Source organism: Oratosquilla oratoria, chromosome 41 (assembly GCF_046742065.1).
Source record: "Oratosquilla oratoria isolate Oo_2021 chromosome 41, ASM4674206v1, whole genome shotgun sequence".
Taxonomy (NCBI): domain Eukaryota; kingdom Metazoa; phylum Arthropoda; class Malacostraca; order Stomatopoda; family Squillidae; genus Oratosquilla; species Oratosquilla oratoria.
This window is the reverse complement of record NC_134817.1, coordinates 5,213,220-5,230,262: the sequence shown is the minus strand read 5'-3', so window position 1 is coordinate 5,230,262 and position 17,043 is coordinate 5,213,220. Positions and strand designations below refer to the sequence as shown.

The 17,043-nt window shown below is 40.9% G+C and overlaps 1 protein-coding gene across 1 annotated transcript in view; it reads left to right on the top strand.

The window, feature by feature from the left end:
• The window catches only part of LOC143020906 (DNA-dependent protein kinase catalytic subunit-like), a 98,861-nt gene that overhangs the window by 39,475 nt on the left and 42,343 nt on the right, over window positions 1-17,043 (top strand). Inside the window, exons 21-31 of the mRNA XM_076177812.1 lie at window positions 1,336-1,547; window positions 2,089-2,239; window positions 2,887-3,059; window positions 3,883-4,509; window positions 6,120-6,266; window positions 6,556-6,806; window positions 10,352-10,633; window positions 11,240-11,398; window positions 12,411-12,566; window positions 13,734-13,917; window positions 14,709-15,262. Coding sequence (XP_076033927.1) covers window positions 1,336-1,547; window positions 2,089-2,239; window positions 2,887-3,059; window positions 3,883-4,509; window positions 6,120-6,266; window positions 6,556-6,806; window positions 10,352-10,633; window positions 11,240-11,398; window positions 12,411-12,566; window positions 13,734-13,917; window positions 14,709-15,262 — 2,896 coding nt within the window. The remainder of the gene's footprint in view (window positions 1-1,335; window positions 1,548-2,088; window positions 2,240-2,886; window positions 3,060-3,882; window positions 4,510-6,119; window positions 6,267-6,555; window positions 6,807-10,351; window positions 10,634-11,239; window positions 11,399-12,410; window positions 12,567-13,733; window positions 13,918-14,708; window positions 15,263-17,043) is intronic.

Here is a 17,043-nt window from a genome sequence, read left to right as displayed (position 1 = left end):
AAAGAAAATAGGTCAAATAATACAACCATATGCTAATTCTTAATATAAAATTGTGCATTTGAACAAAAACCGTCATTGGTTGAGGTTGGCAATTAGTGAGTCGGATGGTATGTGGTTGGTAATTTTGTAGAGGATAAAAACGTAACTTCTCTTTGATAAAATTACATAGAAATCACACATTTTAAAGAAAATAGGTCAACTAATACAACCATATGCTAATTTTTTTATGTAAAATTGTGCATTTCAGCAAAAACAGTCCTCAACACTCCTCATCACTCATTCTCGCTATCTGTTCGTACATCCTTGTCGAGCACTGTATTACACCTACTAAGTATTTCAGCGGCTTTGACCCATCGTTTTTCGCTCATATTTCCGAAATAACCATTCACATCAGTATGATATATTAGCACAGCCTAATTCACATCCGGCCATAATTTTTGACGTTAGAGTGCATTTACAAGTGTATTTAATTACGGCGTTTACTCTTGATATTAAGTGTGTCGTAGCCGACACCCGTGAAGTAAATCGAACAGGTGAAGTCGTGACGTCATCACAAACTACCTCGTGTATCCCAACTTCACTTGTTTGATTTACTTCACGGGTGTCGGCTACGACACACACAATATCAAGAGTAAACACCGTAATTAAATACACTTGTGAATACACTATAACGTAAAAAACTATGGTCGGGTGTGAATTAGGCTGTGCTAATATACCATGCTGATGTGAATGATTATTTCGGAAATATGAGCGAAAAATGATGGGTCAAAGCCGCTGAAATACTTAGTAGGTCTCTTAATCCAACACTTATCAACCACCACTTGTGCTGACGTTTGAGCCTAGGACATGAACCACTTTGGGAATTGGTAGCGTTTTATGTCGTGGGCTGATTCCCGAAGTGGGTTTATATTCCTGGGCGTAAGCATCTGCACAAATGGCAGAGTTGGCAAATGTTGGATTAAGAGACCTCCTAGGTGTATGAATGTATCCTTGTGTCTGTGTTGTTTCTCCCTCGATTACAATTCTATTTATTCATAAAGCCTTTTTGGTTAATGCTTAAGTGTAAATTTATTTGAAGGTTGCTTGCTAGCCAAGTAGGTTAGAATGTTGCTACTTGCGATGAAGATTGCGGTGACAGCAGTTCAAACCCTGCCATGAGCAGAATGGACCAAGGGCATGGTTCATTAAATTCCACACTACAAAGTCCTCTGTAAGGAGTACCATCCTAGCCTTCTGATAGGGGAAGTTCACAACATTAAACCAAATCCTCCTCTTCGTTATCATCATCATAGATGTATTCAAGAGCCACTGAATGATAATTGCTAAATGTTACAGGTGGGTGTTTGGCTTGGAACAGCATCTATGTACAGCTCCGGGAGGATGTGACCGTAGTGGACGTGTGGACCATTGAGGTGCTGCAGCAGCTTCTGACATGTCTGGCTTTGGCTCACATGGATGATCCAGCTCTGGGCACGCATGACCAGGCCAAGCAGGCCCTTGCACACGTCGAAAAGATCCTGGCCTTTCGAAATGACATATTCAACAAGGCAAGATTGGTGCTTCTGTTTATTTAAATTACTCAACTACAAATTTCATAAATCACAAGAACTGAGAATGGATATTTGAATGTGATGGATATGCAAGATGGATGTCAGGGGAAATCATCTCATTACCACCTTTCTTCAAAATCTCTCAATATCCTTGGCTCCTTCTGCATGTTACCAACTGCCCTGGGTTATAAGCAATATATCAAGACAAAGCACATCCACAGGAAGGCCACTTCATTTAATTGGTGACTCACCCTCTCAGTCACCTCCTCTGATCCTGCTACAAGCACAGTGTTATCAGCAAACAACAACTGGTTTTACCTCCCATTTTTCTCCATTTTCTTTAACCATCCCCAATCACCAGCCCATTACCCTTGCATTACTTCTTGCATCACCCCATCCATGTATAGATTGAATAGCCATGGCAACATGACACATCCCTGGCAAAGTCCCACCTTTACATCAGACCACTCACTCTTTCCATTTCTAATTCTAACACACGTTGATACACATTTGTTATTTATTTTGTCCACTCTTGCAGACGTCGGATAGCAGACGTATCCCCAATGGCTTCAGTGCAGCTACATTGGAAGATGTATTGAAGTGGCTTCTTCAACAATGTGGACGTCCCCAAACAGAAGCACGCCGCTGCTCCATGGAGATACTGGGAAAACTGGCACCCCACACAAAAGGTCCTTTTTGTGTTCTACTCTCCACTCGCACCGTTCTTTAGGGAATGCAAAAAGAGGAATGATTTGCATTTGGTTGTACATGGATGAGGAAGTGATGCAGCTTGAGTGGGAGTTCTTCTAGTCTGCTCTGTAATTGTCTCAAGTTGGGGACAGGGGGCATTGTGTAATTAAGCACTGGGAATGTACTATCCTCGGCTCTTGGGCTCTGTTGTGGAAGTACTGTGTCTTGCTGTTTTGCCCTTGAACCACGCAGTGTGGCAGGGGGCAGGGATGATTGCATCAATGAGGTGCTAAGATGAGAGGGGCAGTGTTTTTTTTTTTTAGCTGTTTGATATGTGCATGAATGGATAGAGGAGCTAAGACTATTGTTATTATTATTTTATTTTATTTTATTATTTTTTTTTTTAAGGGAAATGGATAGATGTGAATGACTGGAGGGTGTATGTCTAGGCAGGCTACCTCCCTTGTAAGAGAAGATAACAAGCAGAATTGTATAGATAAAACCTTAGGAAACAGTTTGAGAACTACTGATACAGGTTAAATTTCCTACTCTTGGTAATTACCTCTGGTCTAAATAGCCCATTGTCTCAGAAGTGATATAATTATTCTCAAAGATGAATACAGCAATGTTCCATTATTTTCTTCAGGCTACAGAAGTTCAAAAGAGTTTGTAGAAAAGCACTGCAAGTCTCAAGAACGGGAGTGGTTGTGTGTGGTGGACATACTGGAAGGCCAGAATGGAAATGGAATATCTGGATTTTCACCAGAGACCTGGACAGAAAAAGAACAAACATTTGAATTGTTTTTTTCATTCTTGGAGGTGAGAATTTAGGTTTTTAGTGATGGGAGGAAATGGTGGTGGGTGGGAGTGGATATATGCCTTTTGACTTTGGCTACTTCCTTGGTAAGGGGGAGAAAGCTCTTTGTATATAGATAGTGTTGGTGCACTGATATAGTAGTTGACAATGGTTTGAAATAATATTTTCATTGTATTCAGTGATATTACTTGTTGGTTAGATGCTCTTCCACACTGGCATAAGGGTCTACTGTTTTATGCATAGATTTGTGTAGATATATGCAGTATACAGTTGATTTTTATGTGTTAGACAAAGCCTTCTGTGAGGGGCACCATCCTAGCCTTCCGGTAGGGGGGGAGTTTGTGACGTTAAACCACATATCATCAGATTAAAAACTGGCTACCTACCTGGTAAGGGGGGAAAAAAGCTTGTGGTATATAGATTAAAAACAAAGCTCATTGTTATTTATTATTACAATCATTGGCTACCTTCCTTATAAGGGGGAAAAAAGCCTTTGGTATATGTATGTATTACATGCATACATATATCTCTGTCTTGCTATACTGCTTCGGACCCAGGGCAGTGGGCAAGATGCATGGATGACCTGTCAGCCAGGAGGAGCCAAGATATAAGGAAGGGAGGGGGTTTAATGGGAGAGGAGTATGTGGGGATGAAATGGGTGGGAGTGGATTTTATGGCTTTGTTTTTTGGCTACCTCCCTTGTAAGGGGGAAATACATATTGGTATATGTATGTACATACATATATATTATTATTGAATATATAAGAAAATTCATTGTAGTATTGCAGCAATTGTTTAGTTTATATTTTTATTTTCTTCTTTCAGAATCTCCTGGCTGCACTTGATGGATATAGTTGGATCATTAGTGAGAATATTGCTCCAGCAGAAGACACTCTAGGATCACAGGAATCAAAACTCTTCATGTGCATCGAGTTCTTTCTGGAGAAAATTATGACTCTCTCTGTGCCTGCTTTTCTTGGAGCAGGTAATAGAGGCGAGAGCATTTCCTACACGCCTGGAGAAGAGGAAGACTTTGTCAAGTTGAAATGCAGCGTCTTTGTACGTTTACTGGATGTTGTGACATTGCTCATGGACAATGGATCAGCCCATCTTGTGAAAGAGTCGACAAATGCTACTCTGTGGAAGATGGTGGCATTAGCTGTACTAGACCCCATGGTGCTTGATTTTAATTTAAAAGATACGGAAGTCATACAGCAGCTGCCTTTGCGCCTTAAGGAAACATTGATTATTGCCATCAAGAAACTCCCTGCAGATGTTCAGAATTTGTTTATAAAGATTTTAGAAGAACAACTGGCTCTGCCCAGATATAATATCCAGCAGTTACTCCCCACCAGCTTTACAGGGGATATATTTGTTGATGTGCAAACCAAACACATATTTCAAGGAATGGAGATTCTTCTTCAGAGTGGATGGCTAGCTAAATCAAAAGTGGTAAGTATTATACTATTATATGTACATACATGTATATGCTCTATAATTGAAGTGAACCTGCCATGGATGTTGTTGTTGTTGTTGTCGTTCCCTAGACTGTCTGTCCGAGCAGTCCCGTCTCCCCAAGGAAGGCCACAGCCGAAACTGGGTTTTCCCACAAATCCTTTATAGAGTGTATGTTGTGTTGTTTGCGTGCATGATTGTGTATAATGCAGTCTTCCATTATGTGTTGTATGGTATGGGGTGAAGTGTTACATCCTGGGCAGCTGTTCACAACACGGTCGTCCAGCCTCTTCTGGTAGCTTAGAAGTGCTGGGTGGTGACCGCATCGCAGTCTGGCCAAGTGGACTCTGTCCTTACGTGGGAGAGAGGATTCAGAAGGGTGGATATCAGGGGGTCTGGCATGCAGCAGTGTGTTGTCTTTCAGTGTGTTAATGGAGCGGTGAGTGATATGATTATGAATATGTTTCCGGAGGCTGGTATTTGGTGGTTGTGGAGGAAGAGAAGAGAGTATCTGTGTGTAATAAAGGTCTTTGGGTGTAGTTTTAATGTTTCTTGGTGTGTGTGGGTGTTCTGCTATGTAGTGTAACGGGTGTGATGTGTTTGTGGTGGCTGCAGCAAGTGTTTGTGTGCCTCTCATGTCGAGGTGGTCCTTGACTTTGATGACTTTTGTTTCATGGTGTAAATGGTCTGTAGGTGATGTATTTGTGCAGCCTGTAATTGTTTTTAGGGCTTTGTTTTGTATGATTTGAAGGGTGTTGTGGTGTGTCTCACTGAGATTAGGAGCCCATGCAGGACTCGCATAATTCATCACTGAGCGTATGCATTGTTTGTATATTGTTATATTAGTTTCTTTGTTTTGTCCAAATGTTGTTCCAGTGATTGACTTAAGTGCGTTAAGTCTAGGTGTGCATTTGTTTTTTATGTTTGTGAGGTGTTGTTTGAAAGACATGGATGTATCGTATGTTACACCAAGAATTTTCGGTGTGTTTGTGTGTGGTATTAGAGTGTTGTTGATGTAGAGATGAGGTATGTATTTGTGTTCTTTTGTCCAGTTGGTGAGAAGTGTTGCTGTAGATTTGGTTGGAGCTATTTTGAGTCTGTGGATGTAGTGTGTCTTGCTGCATTGCTCCTGACCCAGGCAATGGTCAGGAGATAGGGATGACCCATTATCCATAAGGAGCTAAAATGAGAAACAGTGTGGTGGACAGGAGGGGAATAGGTGGGAGTGGGTGTGTTCCTTGACTGACATCCATCTTTATAATGGGGAAAAATGCCTTTTTTATATATGTATATACAAAGGCCTCACTCACCCATATAATTATATGTGTGTGTATATACATACATACATACATACATATACCAAGGCTTTTTCCCTGACTTGAGATGAGAGAGAAATAGTAAAAGTGAGGTCCCTGAGAACCCTTGTTCCACCTCTTTTAATCACCTTTTACAACATGCAGGGGAACAGAGTGGTGGTATTAACCCCCACCACAGACTTCATATGTATTACTAATCAATAATGAAATTAGTCATTATTATTAAGTCTTTAATTTTCATTGTAATGATAATTGTTGGGAATATATTTACATATGATTTTGTATTTATAGCTGGAACAGATGGTGAATGAAAATCTAGTTGTTTGGTCATGTGAATCGATTGTGTCACATGATAAGAAATCAGCAATTGCACTTCAACCTGCACAGCGTGACTTTGTTTACTGTGTTTTGCAACTTGGCCTGCATCTTGGTGATAAGGTTAGTACATGATTATGAGATCAAGAGAGGGAAATTAATAAAAAATAGATATATTTTGATTATATGTTGAAATCTTATATTTACTCTGCCTTACTTTCACTGTCCTCAAAGGGTTATGGTTGCAGTTTGGCCTTATTAGCCGTTGTTAACAAACTTAACCAAGTATTTTGACAGTATAGCACATATATTACAGGAATGGTAATAGTGTTACTGAGTGTGTTTTTTGTGGACAATATTTGTATTGCTTAGTAACAGGATTTACTGACTCGTTACTTTGGATATGAAACAGATTGTTCCATATGTACTTGAACAAGTTACCAGCAAGGAAACTCTTGTTGGTCCTTTGGATGAAGACGTCAACAGAGGAAGTCACCTCCTGAGTCAGCTAGAGCTTGTGCTTATGCCATTTCTATTGGCCAATGTTGAAAAATGTGTTTTGTGGAGTGTGGAAGCAGTCCAAGGCAACAACTTCATCCACGGACTGAGCTTCCTGGCCATGCTCCTTCAGGCCATGGTTAGCAAGGCAGAGCTACGGAAGAGGTAAGTGATGTGCACCAGCTGCAGCATAGTGTGGTTTTGTGCCGTAGTAATAGTTTTCTAATGATATTGTGTCTTTGTTATTGATTCTCGTTGTATCTCTCAGAGCCCAGTGTTAGAGTAGATGAGCTGATAGATAGAGTAGTAGGGAGAAACAAGGTGGCAAATATGAACAATATCAAAGAGAAGAAATTAGAGATGTTTATTGAAAGGGAAATTATAATAATAAACATAATGTATAAGAAAAGAGACAAGCATAAATATATGGGCCAGGGTCATGGATGGAAAGGTAGTTGAAACGGTGTTAATAGAGTATGTAATGGTATCCAGAGAGTTGGAAGATTTGTGGATTTAAATGTATTAAGGGGAGTGAGCAGTGTATTGTCGTAATATCTAGTTGAGGGGAAATTGAGAGTGGTGGTAGAATGGAGGGAGCCTAAAAGGGAGGAAGGCAGAGAAGTGGTGAAGATGAGTAAATTAAATGAAAAAAAAAAAAAAAAATACCAAGAGAAGTTGAAGGAAGTTTGGGATGCAGTGAAGGATAAAAGAGAAACAGGAATAGAGAAAGAATGGGTATCTTTTAAAGAGGAAGTGAAGTGGTAGTGTGTAAAAAGGTAGAATGTAGGATGAAGGATGATTGGATCAAACAGTAGAGGCAGTGAATGAATGAAGAGGTGAAGGTGATTGTGGCAGAAAAGAAGTGAATACATGTGTAATTCTCAAGTGGATGGGATAGATGGGTGGGCATATAGTGAAGCTGTGGGGGTTAATCAACTCTGGGTTATGGGCCTTATATGGGGGTGCTGTTTCTTGCTCTATTGCCTCTGACCTGAACACTGTGTCAGGGGTGAAGGATGACCCTTTGACCACAAGGAACTAAGATGGGAGATGCAACAGTAGGTTTTTGGATTTGTGCAAGGTGAACGTATGCTTTGGCTCAGCCATCTTCCCTGTAAGGAGGAAAGGGCCTTTTGGTGTATATATGCATCTATGATACAAGTGAGAGGTACAAAGAAAAGAGAAGTAAAGCATAAGGTAAAGGAGGCAAAGAGGAGAGCAGATGTGAAATGGGGTAAGAGCATGACAGAAAATTTTGAAAGTAATAAAATTATGTCTTGGAAAGAAATTAAGAGAGGAAGAGGAGGTGAATCAAGTAGAGTAGAAAAGGTAAAAGGTGCAGATGGAGAAATGATAATGGAAGAAATGGTAGTAAGAGGAAGATAGGCAGAATATTTTAGGGAGTTGCTAAATGTGAAGGAGGATAAGGAGAGAAAGGTAGTTGCAGTGGGAAGCACAAAGAAAATGACCATGATGAGTGAGGAAAATGGAGGAGAAATAAGGAAAAATGAGGTGAAAGTTATGAAAATAATGAGAACAGATAAAGTACCTGGGTTGAATGGGTGTCATGTGGAGTGTCTAAAGAAAGGGAGGCACAGTTTTATATATATATATATACAGTTATGGTGGACTGGCTGGTGAGGTTGTTTAATGTTTGTCTAAAAGAGGGTATAGTGCCAGAGGACTGGGGGAATCCCTGTATAGCTCCACTTTACAAGGGAAAAGGGGACAAGTGTGAGTTTAGTAATTTCAGAGGGATCAGTTTGTTAACCCCTTCCATACGGTGCCGCACACGTAGGCGTCATGGACTTAGATCTCGGTGGCAGCAGCCAATGCCAGCCGTACGACGTGTCGTAATAATACTCGCATCATAAAATATAGTCACCGCTTATATCAATCGTTCTCTCTTCACCCGTGAATTTTGATAACCATAGAAAATGCGATTACAAAAGAATTAGAAAGAATGTCATTATGGAGGGGCGACTACAATAAATATAATCAAGACGCCGATATGGCAGCCTCGTGAATACACTCGCTCCCCATGACGCCTACGTGTGCGGCACCGTATGGAAGGGGTTAAGTGTAATTGGGAAGGCTTATGGAAGGGTTTTGATTGAGAGGATTAGGAGAGGAACAGAGGGAGTAAATGGTGAGGAAGAGTGTGGGTTTAGGACAGTTAGGGGTTGTGTGGATCAGATGTTTGTGGTAAGGCAGATATGTGAGAAAGTTTTAGGAAAAGACAAGGATGTTTTTTGTGCCTTTATGTATTTGGAAAAGTCTTATGACAAACAGGAAGGCACTGTAGGAAGTATTGCAGATATGTGGGATAGGAGGAAAGCTGTTAAGAGCAGTCAAGAGTTTTTACGAGAGTAGTGGAGCCTGTGTTAGAATGAGAAATGGAGAGAGTGAGTGGTTTGAGGTAAAGGTGAGACTGCCAGGGATGTGTTATGTCACCTTGGCTGTTCAATTCATGTATTGGGTGGTGTGAGAGGTCAACGCAAGGGTAATGGGCCAGGGATTGGATATGGTTAAAGAAAATGGAGGAAAGTGGGAGATAAGCCAGTTGTTGTTTGCTGATGACACTGCACTTGTAGCAGGATCAGAGGAGGGATTAAGGAAGTTAGTGACAGTTTGGGAAGGTGTGCGAAAGAAGGAAGTTGAAGATAAATGTGGGTAAAAGTAAGGTGATGAGATGTACAAGGGGAGAATGTGGCAGCAAATTGAAAGTGAGTATTAAGGGAGAGAGACTGGTGGAAGTGGATGGCTTTAGATACTTGGGAGCGAATGTGGTGGGAAAGGGAGGAGTGGAGGTGGAGGTAAAATGTAGTTTGAGAGAAGTAAGTAAATGCCTTGGTGGATTAAAAAGTGTAATGAGAAATAGACATTTGGAAATGGATGTTAAGAAGAGATTGTATAAAGGAGTGATTGTGCTGATAGCACTGTATGGGACAGAAACATGGAACATAAGAGAGGAGTTTGAATGTGTTTGAGATGAGATGCCTGAGAAGTATGATAGGGGTTACTTTCTAGATAGAGTGAGAAATGAGGTGAGGAGGAAAATGGGGATGGAAAGGGAGTTGGGAGATAGATTTTGTAAGAGGGTATCGGGATGGTTTGGGCACATGGAAAGAATGAGTGAAGAAATTAGTAAAAGAGGTGTGGAAGGCAGAGGTGGAAGGAGTGAACATGAAGGGGCAACCAAGAATGAGAGGTATGGATGGGGTATAGGGGCATTGGGAAATAGGTGGAATGTCTGTTGAGGAAGGGAGAAGACAGAAGATAGGTGAATGGAGAATGGTAGTGTATGGATGATGCTGTGATGCATGGAAGGGAGTGAGTAGGGGATGGGGGGGTGAGGGAGTATGTGTGAATGATATTTTGATGCAGCCCAAAGGGCTTTCTGTGGATATGCTGTGTCTTGCTACATTGTTTCTGATCCTGGGTAGTGGCGGACATGCAGGGATGACCCATCATCCAGGAGGAGCCAAGATAAGAGGGAGGGAGGGGGATGAGTGGGAGTGGAGTATATGGGGATAGAGTGGGTGGAAGTGGATTTTATGCCTTTGTTTTTTGGCTACCTCCCTTGTTAGAGGGAAATAGCCATTGGTATATGTATGTATGTATGATACAAGTATGTTACAAAAGTATTAACATGTTCTTTTCAAGAATGGTATATTAAAGTTGTTCTTTGTTTTTCTTTCTCTGTAAAGGTATGGTGAGAAAGCAGTGCGTGAATTGCAGAACCATTGGAGTAGTTTTGCATGGCAGTCTGGTGAGGGACATCAGGAGGCACTCCTCAACATTCTTTCCCTGATGTTCTTGGTAGACTCCAAGAGACACTTGCAGACAACATGTCAAGCAAGTAGTCCAGATGTTATCTTTTATTGCTCTGTGCTGTCCAACCGCAGTCTGGAATTTCGATGCAAGGTTCAGGCACTTAAGCTTCTTCCATTTTACTGCACCATGGCTGAGGATGTCATTGATAAAACCATGTAAGGCTTGTTTGTTTGTGTTCACCTTCCTAGTGCAGACAGAAGTAATTAATGATCTATATATCTATCTGTATACCAAGGGGCATTTTTCCCCATATAATGGAGGATAATTCATAAATGATAGAGGATTTCCCTGTGCTAACTTCCCAAAAAGAAGAAGGTGAGGAGCCTATGCCAGGAATACATAGCTGCAGCAGAAACTGTCATCTTTGCCCTATGTGCTTGTGGGACTGTTGGGGGCAGGTAACAGTTACTGCTGTGAATTGGAGAGAAGTGCAATACTCAATCCCACAACTAAGCTAATACAAAACCGGCACGCATCATCCAATTACGCCACCATTTCCCAAGGAAGGTGTTAGATATCTCTTGTATTTCATGAATAAACACATTCTAACTAATTAGCTAATGATGTAAACAGAAGCATGTAAGTTTCACATACTCATACTCTGAGGTTTGAGTCCTGCAATCCTCTTCAGTTCATAGCAGTGACTTAAGAACATATGAATGAAGGAGACTGCAAGAGACCATAAGCTACACTAGCTTTAGTCACAGCTACATGTCATGCAACTCTGAAGGATTATTTACATGTCTGAATATTTTTTTCAGGAAAGCTTTGTCAACTTATGCAGAAAATAATTTTCCCCTGAAGAGCGATGAGTTTCCTAAGGGTTCCTCAAGGGACCATGAATACCATAGTGCCTTAGCAGAGGTAATGACAGCCCTTCACCTTACTGGTTCCCATCATCTTCTCCAGTTCCTTATTGAGTAAGTCATACCCTGTTCTCACTAAGGTAATAGAAATTGGTGTCTTTTATAAGGTAAATTGTGTTGGTATTGTCATAGTGAATGATGATAACCCAAATATAAGGTTACCAATGAAATTCTCGCCGGTCTTGGGAACTGATACCTCTGCTGGATTGGTTTCTGGGAGTTTGGTGGAATATAGAATTGAGAGGTCTATCATGAAGTAATTGATATTTGTATTTACCTAATTTTAGTATGCAGGGAAGGAGAAATGCTCATGGGGATCTGCCTCTTATCCTTCAAATACCATACCTAGATTAAAATTCAAGTATGGTTCCAACTGGGGCTGCATCACCTTATTATCCAATGATGATACATATTCAATTTTAAATATACAGTGCCAGTTTTGTTTATATCAAGATCTAGGATATTCAGAGTCTTTGCAGCTGTATGGAAAACTATACTTCTTCATATCCTGTAGACTTTTTTTTCAGCAAAGTCCACCTCCAGTGTTGACAGGTCAAATGGTTTTAGGATCTCATGCTGGGAACCAATTTGGTTCCTGCTCTTTGTATCCTCTCAGTCTTGCTTATATCTTTCCTTCTGCAGGAACTATACTACTGATACATTTTCCAGTCTTGGGTGCATTAGAGTATCTGTAATGTTTTTCATTATCTCCTCATCCATGTAGTGATAAGCCACCCTAACATTCTTCAGCAATCCATACATTTCTTCTAGACATTCCTTCCCTTTTTCACAGTTTACAGTTAATATGTAAAACTGTTTTACTTAATTTTTGCATTTATTGATAATACCATTTTCAAAGTTCCTTTCTTCTTCTCTGGATTCCTGTTTTTTATTGCTATATCTATTGTATTCTTCCTTTCTTCTATTGTTACTTTTCATTCTCCATTTTCTCCAAGCCACACCTCTGATTTTTAGTGGCTTCATATTTTTTGTTTGTGCATGTCTTGTCTTGTAACACCCCTTATAAGGGTAATAATACTCAGAGTGTATGGTATACTTACCACAGAATCATTTGTCGAGAAGAAGAACATCGCTATGAGCAGGACTTTCAGGATACTCTTGGAAAGTACATCCAGAACATGACTCGCCCCAAGAAAGATGAGGCCTTAAACAGCATCTTCACTTTCTTTAAGGATTCTGACAAAATGCTCCAGAAGACAAGGTATACTGAGTTTGATTTATACATATATATATGTATATATATTTATTTCTCTTTTTCTGCATGAGAGGATGAAGAGGGCAGTCACTGATTAAATGAAGCAGCCTTGCAGTGGATATGCTGTGTCTTTCTGAATTGTTTATGAGCCAGGGCAATGGGTGAGATACAAGGATGACCTGTCAACTTGGAGGAGCCAAGAAAAGAGGAAGGAAGGGGTGGTGAATGGGAGTGGAGTGGGTGGTGATGAAATGGGTTGGAGTGAAATTATACCTTTTGACTTTGGCTACCTTCTTTGTAAGGGGGAAAAAAGCCCTTGGTATATGTATGCATGTATCTATATCTCTATAGACCAAGGGCTTCTTCACCCTTATAAAGGAGGTAACCAAGTCAAAGGCAATACACTCCTACCTATTTGGCTCCTCTCCACCACCCTTGTTTCCATTCTATCCTAGCTCCTTGTGGATGAAGGGTCATCCCTGCCCTCTGCCCATGTGTCTAAACCATCCCAATAATCTTTCATCAACCCAGTCTGCCAACTCCCTTTCCATCCCAGCTCTCCTCCCCTCATTTCTCACTCTATCCAACCTTATAACTCCAACCGTACTGCTGCTCACCAATTGCTGCCTCTGTTCCTCTCCTAATTTTCTCAAGTAACTCTTCAATACAATAACACCTACATAGATGTCATGAGACACAAGTGGGTATATGAGGATGCCGGTGTCTGCATCTTGATTATATTTATTTTGTAGTTGTAGTTGAGTTACTCCCAAATTCTCTGAACTAATTTGTTCGTGCTTTCTGTGTTTATTATTACTTCATAAAAGATAATGAGTAATACAGTAGTGACTTAATATTTTATAACACGAGTAGTGTGATACATCGTACATTAGGCATCCAATGCTGCACACGAGAATTTGACTCGTATTGAAAAGGTTAAGACATTCCCATGAAAATTTATATTGTTCCGAAGCCCAGACCCTCGGAGTGAGGTGTTTTCAAGCACACACAGTGTTAGCGGTAGAAACGCGCCACCTATCCTTGGGTAAGGAGTACCTCAGGTTTGTATCAGGGAAAAATTAATTTTCCTGCGAAAATTAATTTTTTTCATCTTGTCTCTCTCAGGCTAAGCATTCCCATGAAAATTTATATGTTTCATTGTGTCTCTCTCAGGCTAAGCACTGTCGAGAGGGTTCTGGTCCCCATGTTGCAGAATGTGAATTCTCTTAGTGTCACTAAATTCTTTGAGAGATGGATCTGCACCATCATGTCGGGGGTCAGTCTTAACATTACTGGCCGAGATGCAGAGCAGCACAAAGATTTAGTGACCAAAACTGCTAGTTTCTTACTTATTCAGGTAATGTACATAATTCTCTCTAGCTTATTTTCATTTTACTTCCTCGTTATTTTTCTCTCTTTTCCTCAGTCTCCTATTCTCCCTTTTTTACCTTTTTCTTCATATCTCTCTCTCTCTCTCACTCTCTCTCTATATATATATATATATATATATATATATATATATATATATATATATATATATGTATATATATATATATATATATCCTGTTTCATGTCTCTATCTCATGTCTCTCTCACTCGGTCTCTTTTTCTCTGTGAGACTTTCTCTTCCTCCATGTCTCTCTCTCTCTCCCTCTCCCTCCCTCTCTGTCCCTCCTTTCTGTCCCTCCCTCTCTCTCTCACTTCTCAGTCTCTCTCTTTCACTTCTCTGTCTTTCTCACCTCTCACTTCTCTGTCTCTCTCTTGCACTTCTCTGTCTCTTGCACTTCTCTGTCTCTCTTGCACTTCTCTGTCTTTCTCTTTCACTTCTCTGTCTTTCTCTCTCTCTCCTCTGTCTTTCTCTCTCTCTCCTCTGTCTTTCTCTCTCTCTCCTCTGTCTTTCTCTCTCTCTCTCTCTCTCTCTCTCTCTCTCTCTCTCTCTCTCTCTCTCTCTCTCTCTCTCTCTCTCTCTCTCTCTCTCTCTCTCTCTCTCTCATCTCCTTTTTGTTCTCTTGATACCTTCTTCTTGTTCCCCATTAATTTAGAGTTTTGATCTTATTTTCTATGAATTAGAATAATTTTCTTGAGTATAACTGAGATGTACAATAGAATGGTTTTTAAGATTTTATGAATTATTTCATCATATTGCAGATTCTTTACTACAAATTGAGTAAAGAGCAAGTGTTCTCAAGTGACTCCACAGTCAATGCAGCCTTCCGTCCTCAAGATAAGACAGGGAAAGAGATGACAAAGGAGGTGTTCAAGCAGGCAAGCAAGGTGGCCAAGGGAGAATTGCGGCATGATCAAACTCAAGCTGACCTGCGGCGCAAGTGCGCATGTGCCGCATATAATGCCATGGTTTCCGTACTCTCTTGTGTTCAGAACGAGCTCAAATTCTACACAGCATTCTTGTTTACAGAAAATACTGTCAAAGGAGAAGCAATGTGGGAGTCACTGATTGATTGCAACAAGGCCCACAGTTTTGACATAGAGGTCAACAACAACATGAGTAAGAAGAAAAAATTTGTCGCTGTTCGTAAATCTCTAAAAGAGGAGAGAAAGAAGTTAGGATTACAGTACTCAAGCACAGTTGAGTATTTCTCTTCACACTACCTATCAGACAGCAGCCTACGAGAAGACCTCAGTCATTATGATTTTTCAAGCTCTGTAGTTCTTACCATGACTCCAAAGAATGACCAAGAAAGGTTAGTCCTCTCTACAGTATTAAGTCTATAATACATGCATGAATATAAGTGACAGTGTTTATGTATGGGTAGGTGTAGAGAGTGATTTTTTTCGTATCTGATGTGGGTATAAGTAGATCAGAATACATGTGTGAGTTGGTGTCCAAGTCAAAGCATATACCCACCCTTCACTCATCCTAAAATACATTTGTTGCCCTGTCCATCATGGATGAAGAGTTGTCTCTGTCCCTTGCCTTCAGTTTTGGTCATAGGTGGTCCAGCAAGAAAATACTTCCATAGCAGGACCCAACAGCTGAAGTTGGTTTACCCCCACCAATTCATAACATGGCAACCCTCCCCCTCATCCACTAATGAATTTACAGAGTAGACAGGATTGATCAAAGAATGTACAAGGTGGTTTGGGCATATGGAAAGAATAAGCGAAGAAAGACTTGCATAGTTTGGAAAGCAAAAGTAGATGGTGTAAACTTGAGTGGAAGACCAAGAATGAGGTGGATGGACAGGATGAAAGGAGTATTAGATGAAAAGGGAATGTCACTTGAACAAGGAGGAGAGTACAAAAGATAGGAGGGAATGGAGAACAATTGTAAATGCATGAAGAAATGACACAGCTTGAAGGGAGATTCTTCTAGGTGCCAAATATCCCTGTGATGTCAGCACCTTTGTTAGGCAGCATGCATATGTGGATGCTGACAGGTGGTGGAGGGCAGTCAGCTGGAAGCATCCTGTTGTGGGGGGCATGTGAGATATGTCGGCCACATCGTTTGGGGTGAGAGTGGCTGCTGTAGGGCTCTTGATATCTGACATGCTTAAGTGCCGAGTGCCTATCCCTGTGATGTCCGCACCTGTGTCAGGCAGCACGTATGTGAGTGCTGACTGGTGGTGGAAGGCAATTATACATGGAGTGCTACATTTGCACGCTAAGACAGACAATTCTAGACTGGATTGAGGCTCGCTTGCACAGAGCTAGACAGCCACGCCTCGTACACATATGAATGAGGCCTTGTTGGCCATGACAGTCTTTGTGGAAGCATCACTGATGGTTGGGGCACATCAAACACTACGGCGCTCTGCTTGCATCCAATGCTAGAGCACCTTATAGCACTACACCACACCTGGTAAGGTTGAAAAGACAGATAGACATTCCCTGTTTTTCAATTTACATTTCATTCAATTGTGACATTTACTTTCTTCCTTCACTCTGTATCTCGACTCTATAACCACTTCCCCAGTCAACCAATGAATCCATTACCCCATTTCTCTCTCGTGAGAACAAATATTAGGTGATGGTATTTTGGCTTGAGTGATTCAGTGTTCTTTGGGTGGGAGTTGAGTCTCTTTAGTTGTAAACATTCCTTATTGTATTTCACAATTGGACACCATTTGTCCATGTTGTGGTATCCTGGTGTCTTCCACTTTCTGGCTTGATGTGTAACAAGTTTTGTGGTGCACTTAACCCCTTCCATACGGTGCCGCACACGTAGGCGTCATGGGGAGCGAGTGTATTCGCGAGGCTGCCATATCGGCGTCTTGATTATATTTATTGTAGTCGCCCCTCCATAATGACATTCTTTCTAATTCTTTTGTAATCGCATTTTCTATGGTTATCAAAATTCACGGGTGAAGAGAGAACGATCGATATAAGCGGTGACTATATTTTATGATGCGAGTATTATTACGACACGTCGTACGGCTGGCATTGGCTGCTGCCACCGAGATCTAAGTCCATGACGCCTACGTGTGCGGCACCGTATGGAAGGGGTTAAGAGTGAAATTAAGTA